Below are 13,756 nucleotides of genomic sequence, written 5' to 3' on the forward strand. Positions count from 1 at the left end.
GGCTATTATAAAAAATGGCTTTACAGCATGCTTCGATATAAGAAAAGTCAGTCATTCATCAATTGATAGACTGATTTCACCATAGTCCAAAGGGCAACTTTTATTGTAAATTTAATTTCACTGAGAAAAGTTGATGAATAACTTTCCTGAACTTGAGAAAGATAAACAAAATCACTTACAACACTAGCTACAAAGATTTTGATATAATAATGATTCAAGTCATGGAAACTGCTCAATTTTAATCATTTAGCAGATGCTTGTATCCAGAATGACCCACAGGAGCCACTAGGGTCAATCGCCCCACTCAAGGGCACATCAGACTCTTCACTTAGTCAGCTTGTGGACCCGAACCATCGACCCCTCAGTTAGTGGTCCAACACTCAGCTACCTGCTGCCCTAAAGTATTTAATCGCTTCTCGAATCCCCCAAACTCATTGAAGAAGATCTGAGGTGATCTTCACCTCCAATGGGACTGGAGAAGGTAGAGAGGATGCGAGGAATCGAGGAAAGACCAGAGATTCACCCTAGTAGAATGGCATTCTACCAACAGGTAATTGAACCACTAAAACAGTCACCATCTCAAGTCAATCAACACCCACAGTTTTAAAACACAATGACACAATGAGCACATCCAGAGCTCAAGAGAGATATTTAGACAGTAAAGCTGTTGAGATACGTATGAAATTGTAATCCAACAGAATTACAACATTGACTGCTTAACAGTATAAAACTGTTAACTTAGTCAACAAAAACAGAATAGTCAACATGGGATATTTGTGCTTGGAATCCTGATCTTGCCTAGATGGGAGATCACTAAGTATCTAGACACCTATATCATATTATTGTGCTGTCGTTTTTCTTTAGACTTATGACAGGTTTCAATCTCAAAAGAATTCTATATGGCAATTCAATAATTACAGCTGAATAGACAATAATTTGGTTTCGGTTTCTCCTACCCTCCCTTGCTCTCAGTGCACCTTCAGTCAGTGTGACATCATCAGCGACAGCCAGTGAGGTAGGCCGTTCATGGGTGTATTCAGTGATACGAAACGTTCTGAACGTTGCAGATAGAAATATAATTAATAGCGCTGACAGGATTCCGTGTTCCAGCTGACACACATATCCATTCTACACAATACATGCATTTTTTTATGTTCTGTAACGTCACATCCTCCTGAACAGACCCCAGGTCACAGGTGAGCAGCAGGTGTCTCTGTAGTGGTCTTGCGGCGACCCGTCCCGGCCAGTGGTCTGTCCCTCTCCTCCCAGAGAGTAACCCCGTCACACGCACAGATCTGCTTGGCGTTCTGGAACAGGCCAGCGGCGCGAGCGATGATCCCACAGGCCAGCCTGTACCCAACGAGCAATAGATAGAGAAAGAGTGGGGATAGAGAGTGAGAGAAAAGAAAGAAACAAATAGAAAAGCTCAGTTTTAATTCAACTTTGACCTACAGTAAGTCCATCCAAACGCTACCCACGTCTCTCTTCTACCATGAGCTCACCTCTGGCCGGAGTTCCCAGTTAGTTTGGAGAGGGGGTGAGCCCCCCTTCCCAGGTCATCCTCCCCAGCATCCACCACCAGAGACCGACCAATCACGTCCCACACCTGCAGGAAGTGACAGAGGGGTAGGAGTGGCTACTGTCAATGGTTGGTACCGCTGACCAGTGTGCTGTGCTCAGTATTCAATTGTGTATTCCCCAAAATGGTATAACACCATGTACTCAATACCTACCTATGTAAATACATAGGTTTAGACCAAAAGGGGTAGGGGTGTGTGTGTGTGTTACCTTCAGCTCAGGGTCCTCTAGTCTGAATGAGGCTCGACCATCTGGTCCGGCCACAATATTCCCCAGATCACCTACATGCTAAAAGAAAACACATTTAACTGAATATCACAACCAATACCATGAATATCACAACTATTACTTATGTAAATAAGGTATTTCTATTTGTTATTTTTAATAAATTTGCTACATTTTCTAAAAACCTGTTTTCGCTTTGTCATTATGGGGTATTGTGTGTAGATTGAGATGTTTTATTTGTTTAAAATATTTAAAAATAATTCTGTAACACAACAAAATGTGAAAAAATGAAAGGAGTCTGACTACTTTCGAATGCATTGTATATCGTCTCTGAGACAGTAAAAAGGTACTTCCTGAAAGCATAACATCTCAGAGAGAATGTACCCCAGTTTCACAAGGAACTAAACAGAACTATGCAGTATAGCCCTACTCTAGAAGAAGGCAAGGAAACTGTACCCTGTCTGGGTCCTGTGGGGCACCATGTTGTCTCCCATAGGGGTTATAGTGTTCTCCACAGCTGTACAAACACACAGGCAAAGAAACATGAGTCATCTACTCCCATGATCCTCTGGGGCAAGCAGGTGCAACTGTGACCTTATGGGCTACAGTGCAATCAAAGCGACTGATCTATTCAAGGGTTATTTTAAAATTGACTGAGGAAACTCTGAAGGCTATAGAAAATTGTGGGCAAAACAATGCATACAGTACAATGATTTTTTTTTTACATATTGAAAATACCTCTGCACTAATAATGAATATGATTTGCATTTGGGTTGATAATATCATGTTTCGGAGACACACACAAAAATATCACCTCTGGCAGTCCTGTGTGAGGTCTCCCAACGTGTGGACGTGGAGTCCGTGGGTGCCAGGTTCCAGACCATCAATGGTCCCGTCAATCAGACAGCGCTCCTCAGACAGCTGGAGGAACCTCACCACCCCCTGGACAGGACCACTACCGCCCATCATGGCCACCGCTGCACCCAGGTCTGATACACAGACACAAACATTGCATATAGAGTACACACAGTCCCAGTAGAGTACACATACAGATGCACATATGCTGCATAAATACACTTGTGACAACATCCATGCCAAAACAGTTTTTATCCATCTAGAGTCCTCTAACTCTATGGGCCGTGGCCACATTGGGATTTTGTGTCTGAGTATTTCAGATGGAGCCAATGCTTTTGCAATGGGAGTCATCCATTGCCAGTTGAATGACAACGGAGATTATTGTCCAACCCCCAAAAAAATCACATTCAACTCATCTGAAAAAAAAAGTAGAGATGAGTTGTACTTTTTGACAGACAAAATTGGACAATGATGTACATCATATACAATTTAATCCGTGTTCATGCATCTCAGTGTGCCCGTACCTAATTCTGTTCCTCCGATGCCCTTTAGTACTGCCCTGCGCCCAGTGCTCTCTATGAGATCCTGCACCTCATGGGACGTCAGAGCAGACTCCACCAGAACCTCCTCCTTCGCCACATCTATCTTCACTGACTGCACTCCTGCACACAGCATAAAGGGGAGGAGAGAGGGATGTAGAGAGATGGAATGAATGAGGAGGACAAAGCAGGAAAAAAGGATGAGAAACACGAGAGAAAGAAGAGATGAGTAGAAAACACAGGACAAATGAGTAAAATAAAAGAGATATGTCACTGACAAATACTGCTGCCATGTGTTTTAAATGCTTTAGATGGCTTTAGGTTGGTACATATATTGGAATGCATGGAGGGGCCCAGTGGTTTCATTCCAGTGTAAATTGTTCACCAAAAGCAAGAGCGGCCCCTGTATCAGCCTACTGAATGGCAATACAATAACAATAGCTAAGTAAACAACATGCATAATTTGTTCTAATGTGTTACTATTGATATTAGGAGCAATACACAACTAAGTTAACGAGTATTCTGTTGTGCAAAAGTGTAGTGACTAGCCTACTAAATTAATAACTAATTTGAGTGCTGGAATGGAAAGGTAAAAATGTACCTGGTTTTCCTTCCAGTGCAGCTCTGACTTTCTCTGCACAACTGTCACATGTCATCTGTACTGCAAACTCCAGCTGTGTGTAATAGATAAATGATGAGCATTTAACTACCTAGCTAGGTCCTCAAAGTACAGTCAGTATAGCTATCAATCTCTGGATGTAAATGATGCTTTGATATAGCAAGCAAACATCCCAACTTGGGATGTTGGCTTGGAAGTTTCGGGAACATACGTTTTTGGTTTCCCATAGGTTCTGGAAACAAAGCCATACATTTCCTGACCGGTAAAATGGAACGTTTTTTAAACATTCTGGGAACAGAAATTGAACTTTTAGGTCACAGGGAGGTTCTGGGAACATTTTTTAAACGTTCTGGGAACAGAAGTGGAGCTTTTAGGTCACAGGGAGGTTCTAAGAATATTTTACTATGATTCCCATGATACCCAAGTTTTCCTGGAAGGTTTTATTAATGTTCTAAGAACAGAAATGATTGGTTATTTGAAGGTAATTAAATAATGTTCTGAGAACATGTTTCAATAAGACTTTTAGTAATAGTGCTGGCTTAGATTGGGATAACTGTTTTGAACTTTAAGCACAAATAGGACACATGTTAATTTGCTTAGACACAGTGTCTATGATATTTGAACCTATGATCTTCTGTTTTCTATCCATGGAATTAGTCCACTGACCCACCAGGTTGGAGCTAGCATGCCATGTTGTTTTTACTCATACAAAGCTGTTCATTTTAGTTTATTCAAACAGACCCCATGTGCTGGCTATTGTTACTTTAGTTACTGAACAATGTTGCGTTCAACATCAATTGAACGCAACATCAAATACTCTACTACCACATATCTACAACACAAAATCCATGTGTACGTATGTGTTTTTGTGTATTAGAGGTCGACCGATTAATCGGAATGGCAGATTTCAAGTGTTCATAACAATCGGAAATCAGTATTGTTGGACACCGGTTTGGCCCAAAAATGTTTACACCTTTATTTAACTAGGCAAGTCAGTTAAGAACACATTCTTATTTTCAATGACGGCCTAGGAACAGCCTGTTCAGGGGCAGAACGATTTGTACCTTGTCAGCTCTGGGGTTTGAACTTGCAACCTTCCGGTTACTAGTCCAACGCTCTAACCACTAGGCTACCCTGCCACCCCAATCTTGCAACCTTACAGTTAACTAGTCCAACGCTCTAACCACCTGCCTCTCATTGCACTCCACGAGGAGCCTGCCTGTTACGCGAATGCAGTAGAAGCCAAGGTAAGTTGCTAGATGGCATTAAACTTATCTTATAAAAAAAATCTATCAATCATAATCACTAGTTAACTACACTTTGTTGATGATATTACTAGTTTATCTAGCGTGTCCTACTTTGCATATAATCAATGCAACGCAGGGGGATGATTTAACAAAAGCGCATCTGCAAAAAAAGCACAATCGTTGCACGACTGTACCTAACCATAAACACCAATGCCTTTCTTAAAATCAATACACAGAAGTATATATTTTTAAACCTGCATATTTAGCTAAAAGAAATCCAGGTTAGCAGGCAATATTAACCAGGTGAAATTGTGTCACTACTCTTGCGTTCATTGCACGCAGAGTCAGGGTATATGCAACAGTTTGGGCCACCTGGCTCATTGCGAACTAATTTGCCAGAATTTTACATAATTATGACATAACATTGAAGGTTGTACAATGTAACAGGAATATTTAGACTTAGGGATACCACTCATTAGATAAAATACCGAACGGTTCTGTATTTCACTGAAATACTAAACGTTTTGTTTTCGAAATGATAGTTTCTGGATTCTACCATATTAATGACCAATGTGTGTTATTATGTTAGAATTAAGTCCATGATTTGATATTTGATAGAGCAGTCTGACTGAGCAATGGTAGGCAGCAGCAGGCTCGTAAGCATTCATTCAAACAGCACTTTCGTGCGTTTTGCCAGCAGCTCTTCACTGTGCTTCATACATTGCGCTGTTTATGACTTCAAGCCTATCAACTCCCAAGATTAGGCTGGTGTAACCGATGTGAAATGGCTAGCAAGTTAGCTGGGTGCGTGCTAATAGCGTTTCAAACGTCACTCGCTCTGAGACTTGGAGTAGTTGTTCCCCTTGCTCTGCATGGGTAACGTTGTTTCGAGGGTGGCTGTTGTCGTTGCTCCTCCCTGGGCTCGGGGCTCGAACCAGGAACACGAGGAGAGGGACGGAAGCTACACTGTTACACTGGCAATACTAAAGTGCCTGTAAGAACATCCAATAGTCAAAGGTATATGAAATACAAATTGTATAGAGAGAAATAGTCCTATAAATACTACATTAACTACTACCTAAAACCTCAACATAGAATATTGAAGTCTCATGTTAAAAGGAACCACCAACTTTCATATCTTCTCGTGTTCTGAGCAAGGAACTTAAAAACGTTAGCTTTTTTACATGGCACATATTGCACTTTTACTTTCTTCTCCAACACTTTGTTTTTGCATTATTTAAACCAAATTGAACATGTTTCATTATTTATTTGAGGCTAAATAGATTTTTATTGATGTATTATATTAAGTTACAATAAGTGTGCATTCAGTATTGTTGTAATTGTCATTATTACCAATAAATAAATACGTTTTATTTATTTTAATTTTATGATTATTATTTTAGTTGGCCGATTAATCGGTATCGGCTTTTTTTGGTCCTCCAATAATCAATCGGTAGTCGACCTCTAGTGTGTATATAAAGTGTGCACGTTATTGTGTGTTTGTATGCATGTGTCTGTGCCTGTTTGTGTTGCTTCACAGTCCCCGCTGTTCCATAAAGTGTATTTTTATGTGTTAAAAAATATATATATATGTGTTACTGCTTGCATCAGTTTCTTGATGTGGAATAGAGTTCCATGTAGTCATAGCTGTATGTAGTACTGTGCGCCTCCCATAGTCTGCTCTGGACTTGAGGATTGATGAGACCTCTGGCGGTATGTCTTGTGGGGCATGTCTTGTGGGGTATGCATGGGTGTCTGAGCTGTGTACCAGTAGTTCAAACAGACGGCTCAGTAGATTCAACACCTCTCACAAATACAAGTAGTGATGAAGTCAATCTCTCCTCCACTTTGAGCCAGGAGATATTGACATGCATATTATTAAATGTAGATCTAAGGGCCAGCCATGCAGCCCTGTTTTGAGATAATTGCAACTTTCCTAAATCCCTCTGTGGCACCTGACCACACGACTAAATAGTAGTCCAGGTGGGGTGGGTAGAATTGGTGGAATATTCCAACGGGAATCTGTTCCAAAGACTTCGGAAAGTACAAGGATGCCAACAGACAACGCATAGTTGTCGAATAGTCACCAACTCACCACGTAGCTTATTCTTAATGTTTGTCCACAGGCTACCAGAGTGAGGACAGACATTTTTCGGAATTAACGGTGTGAGTGAAAAACTTAAATAAATTGCACACTCCCTACCCGGTATCTTAATCTGCCGCTATACAACTTTGTATGCGTTATTTGTTGGCAAATTTATTTACGAAGTTTTTCGAAGATTGTTTACGACGATTCCTGTTGGAACGTTCCACAAATTATACTCACCCGTCGTCTTCATGCGACAACTAGGGCCTATAGGAACTGCCTTGTTGATAATGCTGTTAAGAAGGCAGAGCAACGCTTTATTATGAGTCAATATGCTTTGACCATGACAATTTACAATCCAGGGTTACTCCAAGCAGTTTAGTCACCTCAACTTGCTCAATTTCTATCTGATTCATTGCAAGATTTAGTTGGTTTAGTGAATGATTTGTCCCGAATAAAATTATTTCAATGACGATACATTTTAATACTAATGATTGATAGCTAGCTACTGTATTACAGTCAATATCCGGTTGTTGTGTACGCAGTCTTACTAAATAAGCGCTTGTTAACGTTCAGTATTGACACGCAGTGTTTTCAATAAAACAAGGAAAGCAACATGCACAACTTGTCGTTTCAATAAAGAATATTAACAGGTTCAAACCTTCGTAGTTCTGTCTGTATCCATTTTTGTGCAGCACGCCGTCTGACCTATGATAACAGAATTTACTAGGAAACGTCTTACTTTCCCCCAAACAGGCACTAACCGGGAGAAGGTAGCCGCCATCTTTATGAGGTCTGTAAAACTGTATTTAGACCGTCATCGCCACCTACTGTCAATTGTCAGTCACTGAGTAGATTTGGTGTTCACTTTTTACGAAAGAACGGGACAACTTCAAGTAAATGTATGAGAGGGGAGTTGACTCACTGAAAATGGGGATCTATCCCAAATGGCACCCTATTCCCTATATACTGTAAATATAGTGCAATAATTCATATTTTAAAAGCCTTTCTGTCTACATCTGATGTTTACATTTACATTTTGATTATTTATCAGATAGATGCTCATGTCAAGAGTTCATTCAACTAAGGTAGGTAAGAAGATTGCTGATTTCAAGGTTTTACTGCTAACCTACAAAGCATTACATGGGCTTGCTCCTACCTATGTCTCTGATTTGGTCCTGCCGTACATACCTGCACGTACACTACGGTCACAAGACGCAGGCCTCCTAATTGTCCCTAGAATTTCAAAGCAAACAGCTGGAGGCAGGGCTTTCTCCTATAGAGCTCCATTTTTATGGAATGGTCTGCCTACCCATGTGAGAGACACAAACTCGTTCTCAACCTTTAAGTCTTTACTGAAGACTCATCTCTTCAGTGGGTCATATGATTGAGTGTAGTCTGGCCCAGGAGTGGGAAGGTGAACGGAAAGGCTCTGGAGCAACGAACTGCCCTTGTTGTCTCTGCCTGGCCGGTTCCCCTCTTTCCACTGGGGTTCTCTGCCCCTAACCCTATTACAGGGGCTGAGTCACTGGCTTACTGGTGCTCTTTCATGTCCCTAGGAGGGGTGCGTCACTTGAGTGGGTTGAGTCACTGATGTGGTCTTCCTGTCTGGGTTGGCGCCCCCCCCTTGGGTTGTGCCGTGGCGGAGATCTTTGTGGGCTATACTCGGCCTTGTCTCAGGATGGTAAGTTGGTGGTTGAAGATATCCCTCTAGTGGTGTGGGGGCTGTGCTTTGACAAAGTGGGTGGGGTTATATCCTTCCTGTTTGGCCCTGTCCGGGGGTATCATCGGATGGGGCCTCAGTGTCTCCTGACCCCTCCTGCCTCAGCCTCCAGTATTTATGCTGCAGTAGTTTATGTGTCGAGGGGCTATGGTCAGTTTGTTATACCTGGAGTACTTCTCCTGTCTTATCCGGTGTCCTGTGTGAATTTAAGTATGCTCTCTCTAATTCTTTCTTTCTTTCTCTCTCTCGGAGGACCTGAGCCCTAGGACCATGCCTCAGGACTACCTGGCATGATGACTCCTTGCTGTTCCCAGTCCACCTGGCTGTGCTGCTGCTCCAGTTTCAACTGTTCTGCCTGTGATTATTATTTTTTGACCATGCTGGTCATTTATGAACAATTGAACATCTTGGCCATGTTCTGTTATAATCTCCACCCGGCACAGCCAGAAGAGGACTGGCCACCCCTCATAGCCTGGTTCCTCTCTAGGTTTCTTCCTAGGTTTTGGCCTTTCTAGGGAGTTTTTCCTAGCCACCGTGCTTCTACACCTGCATTGCTTGCTGTTTGGGGTTTTAGGCTGAAAGTGTACAGCACTTTGAGATATCAGCTGATGTACAAAGGGCTATATGAATCAATTTGATTTGATTTTGATTTGATTTGAAGACAACCCCATCACAGTCATTTCAAGTACCGGTAAAAACTTTCCTTAATAAAAGGAGCTATATCAGCTAAATCCGTGCTAGTTTTTTTGTGGGGTTGCTATGGATTCAACTAATGTTTAACCAATGTTATGTTGAAATTATATGACATTCTCTCTCTATGGACATGTATGCTAGCCTACAGAGCTCTCCCTCGCCCTCCATTTGGTAAATCTGACCACAATTCTATCCTCCTGATTCCTGTTTACAAGCAAAAATTAAAGCAGGAAGCTATAAAAAAAAATGTCAGATGAAGCAGATGCTAAACTACAGGACTGTTTTGCTATCACAGACTGGAACATGTTCCGGGATTCTTCCGATGACATTGAGGAATACATCACATCAGTCACTGGCTTTATCAATAAGTGCATTGAGGACGTCGTCCCCACAGTGACTGTACGTACATACCCCAACCAGAAGCCATGGATTACAGGCAACATTCACACTGAGCTAAAGGGTAGAGCTGCCGCTTTCAAGGTGTGGGAATCTACAAGAAATCCTTTACAAGACTTTACAAGAAATCCTGCTATGCCCTGCGACGAACCATCAAACAGGCATAGCGTCAATACAGGGCTAAGATTGAATCATACTACACCGGCTCCGACGCTCGTCGGATGTGGCAGGGCTTGCAAACTATTACAGACTACAAAGGGAAGCACAGCCGCAAGCTGCCTAGTGACACGAGCCAACCAGACGAGCTAAATCACTTCTATGCTCGCTTCGAGGCAAGCAACACTGAGACATGCATGAGAACATCAGCTGTTCCGGATGACTGTGTGATCACGCTCTCCGTAGCCAATGTGAGTAAGAGCTTTCCACCATAATTTGTAAATAAATTCATTAAAAATCCTACAATGTGATTTTCTGGATTTTTATCTCATTTTGTCTGTCATAGTTGAAGTGTACCTATGATGAAAATTACAGGCCTCTCTCATATTTTTAAGTGGGAGAACTTGCACAATTGGTGGCTGACTAAATACTTTTTTGCCCCACTGTATGTGAGAATGCTATTCATTGACTACAGCTCAGCGTTCAACACCATAATACCCTCAAAGCTCATCACTAAGCTAAGGAACCTGGGACTAAACACCTCCCTCTGCAACTGGATCCTGGACATCCTGACGGGCCGACCCAGGTGGTGAGGGTAGGTAGCAACACATCTGCCACCCTGATCTTCAACACCGGAGCTCCCCAGGGGTGCGTGCTCAGTCCCCTCCTGTACTCCCTGTTCACCCACAACGGCATTGCCAGGCACGACTCCAACACCATCATTAAGTTTGCTGATGACACAACAGTGGTAGGCCTGATCACGACAACGACGAGACAGCCTATAGGGAGGAGGTCAGAGACCTGGCCGGGTGGTGCCAGAATAACAACCTATCCCTCAACGTAACCAAGACTAAGGAAATGACTGTGGACTACAGGAAAAGGAGCACCGAGCACATCCCCATTCTCATCGACGGGGCTGTAGTGGAGCAGGTTGAGAGCTTCAAATTCCTTGGTGTCCACATCAACAACAAACTAGAATGGTCCAAACACACCAAGACAGTCGTGAAGAGGGCACGACAAAGCCTATTCCCACTCAGGAAACTAAAAAGATTTGGCATGGGTCCTGAGATCCTCAAAAGGTTCTACAGCTGCAACATTGAGAGCATCCTGACCGGGTGCATCACTGCCTGGTACTGCCTGGTAAGGCACTTCAGAGGGTAGGTAGTGCGTACGGCCCAGTACATCACTGGGGCTAAGCTGCCTGCCATCCAGGACCTCTACACCAGGCGGTGTCAGAGTAAGGCCCTGAAAATTGTCAAAGACCCCAGCCATCCCAGTCATAGACTGTTCTCTACTACCGCATGGCAAGTGGTACCGGAGTGCCAAGTCTAGGACAAAAAGGCTTCTCAACAGTTTTTACCCCCAAGCCATAAGACTCCTGAACAGGTAACTAAATGGTTACCCGGACTACTTGCATTGTGTGCCACCCTCCTTAACCCCTCTTTTACGCTGCTGCTACTCTCTGTTTATCTTATATGCATAGTCACTTTAACTATACATTCATGTACATACTACCTCAATTGGCCCGACCAACCAGTGCTCCCGCACATTGGCTAACTGGGCTATCTGCATTGTGTCCCACCCACCACCCATCAACCCTTTTTTTTACACTACTGCTACTCTCTGTTCATCATATATGCACAGTCACTTTAACCATACCTACATGTACATACTACCTCAATAAGCTTGACTAACTGGTGTCTGTATATAGCCTTGCTACTTTTATTTTCAAATGTCTTTTTACTGTTGTTTTATTTCTTTACTTACCTACACACACACACACACACACATACTTTTTTTTCTCTGCACTATTAGTTAGAGCCTGTAAGTAAGCATTTCATTGTTGTATTCGCGGCGCACGTGACAAATAAACTTTGATTTGATTTGAAATGTTTGTCAAAACGTTTCTGTAAACCCCAGATAGTTATAAACTGGTTAAATCAACCACACCATTTCAACAAGAAAAAAATCCAATGTGATGACGTTGAATCAACGTGGAAATCTGATTGGATTTGAAAAAAATCATAATCATAAACGTACATTTTGTGAATTTTCACCCAACTTTTAACCAAAATCCAATGACATGGTGAAATGTTTTGTTGATTTCAGGTTCAATACAGGTTAGTTGACAACTCAATTAAATGTATATCAAAACTAGATGTTGAACTGACATCTGTGCCCAGTGGGAAGTACATAATCTCACAGAAGCGTCAGAGGGGAGTGGGTTTGATGTAGTGTATGTTTGTGTGTGTGTGTATTTGTGTGCATGTGTGGCTGTGTGTGTATGTATTCATGAGGTTGGGTGACAGGTATATCCATTGGTATGAAAAAGGTGATAAAGTTCTAAGACTTCTAAAGTTTGTGATTTGCACTTAGAAATGTCAGACTTAATTTGCCTTAACGAAAAATGTATCAACCCCTACAAAAATGTCCATTAGTTGTAATCCCCATAATAATTCACATTCCCAGTTGCTGCAGGATTATTTTCCTGCTGTAGCAAACTGGCTCAAATGACGATCCTACATCTGTACGTACACTAGGTTAAATGCTCCAACACTAATGCTATATTAATGACACACATGATACCAATACACTCTCTTCTTAAAGGGAAACAGAGCACTCAGAATACCCCTTTTAACATATAGCCTGCATACCAAATAGTACCCTGTTCCCTATATAGTGCACTACTTTTGACAGGGCCCATGGGGCACTACAAGGGGATTTGGTGCCATTTGGGACACAGTCATATCCTCCTTTCCTTGTCGGCTCATCTGTTTTGACCTTTGACCCGTTCTTGGTTAATGGCCAATTCTGTGTGTGTGTGTGTACATGTGTCACTTTAACGGGCAACTCTGGCACTCCCTCAGCTCTTCCTGGTGAACTGCTCCAGTTGCTGACTGGGCAAACACACACACACACACACACACACACACACACACACACACATACATACAAACACACACAGACACACATAGACACATGTACACACATCAACAGACTTTGATATCATGCCGTGGATGAGGATGGACCCTCTGTAGTGCAACCAGATATGGAAATAATGAAAGAGCAGCTTTACCATATAAAAGATGAAGGGAGCACAAAAGGCCTTAACATGTAAATGCAATCATCACAGAAGATTAAGCAACCCCTCCACACACATAAACACACGCACACACACTACACCCCAACCGCTAGCTCAATGCATGTACACACACCAACAGAGCACTGTTAATTTGTTCAGTACTCAGCCAGGCCCTCCACCTCTCCCCAGGACTGAGCTGAGCTCTCTGAGTAAAGGTGGCTCTTGAGAGAGAGAGAGAGAGAGAGAGAGAGAGAGAGAGAGAGAGAGAGAGAGAGAGAGAGAGAGAAAGGGAGAGAGAGAAAGGGAGAGAGATAGAGAGAGAGAGGGAGAAAGGGAGAGATAGGAGAGAGAGAGAGAGAGAGAGAGAGAGAAAGGAGAGAGAGAGAGAGAGGGAGAGAGAGAGAGAGAGAGAGAGAGAAAGGGAGAGAGAGAGGAAGAAGGAGGGGGAGAGGGAGAGATTAACCCCATACAGAATTAGTGATCATAGCCTGGCAATTGAAACCGGGGGGTCAGGAGAGATCAAAGGTGAAGAACACTTTCTAATCACCTGCCTCAAA

The 13,756-nt window shown here is 42.5% G+C and overlaps 1 protein-coding gene across 2 annotated transcripts; it reads right to left on the reverse strand.

The window, feature by feature from the left end:
- Positions 1-62: 62 nt before the first annotated feature.
- On the reverse strand, positions 63-7,956 carry LOC112259859 (copper chaperone for superoxide dismutase). Of its 2 annotated transcripts, none has more exons than XM_024434528.2 (8): positions 7,811-7,956; positions 3,799-3,871; positions 3,183-3,320; positions 2,618-2,792; positions 2,260-2,320; positions 1,789-1,866; positions 1,503-1,606; positions 63-1,350 (listed from the first exon to the last, which is right to left on the reverse strand). In XM_024434528.2, the coding sequence occupies exons 1-8, from the start codon at positions 7,931-7,933 to the stop codon at positions 1,191-1,193; spliced, it is 912 nt and encodes a 303-aa protein (XP_024290296.1). In that variant the 5' UTR covers positions 7,934-7,956; the 3' UTR covers positions 63-1,190. The 2 variants fall into 2 exon arrangements, with proteins under 2 accessions (XP_024290296.1, XP_024290297.1); XM_024434529.2 differs by lacking the exon at positions 7,811-7,956 and adding an exon at positions 7,390-7,412.
- Positions 7,957-13,756: the final 5,800 nt, after the last annotated feature.

This window comes from Oncorhynchus tshawytscha, linkage group LG10 (genome assembly GCF_018296145.1).
Source record: "Oncorhynchus tshawytscha isolate Ot180627B linkage group LG10, Otsh_v2.0, whole genome shotgun sequence".
Classification (NCBI taxonomy): Eukaryota; Metazoa; Chordata; class Actinopteri; order Salmoniformes; family Salmonidae; genus Oncorhynchus; species Oncorhynchus tshawytscha.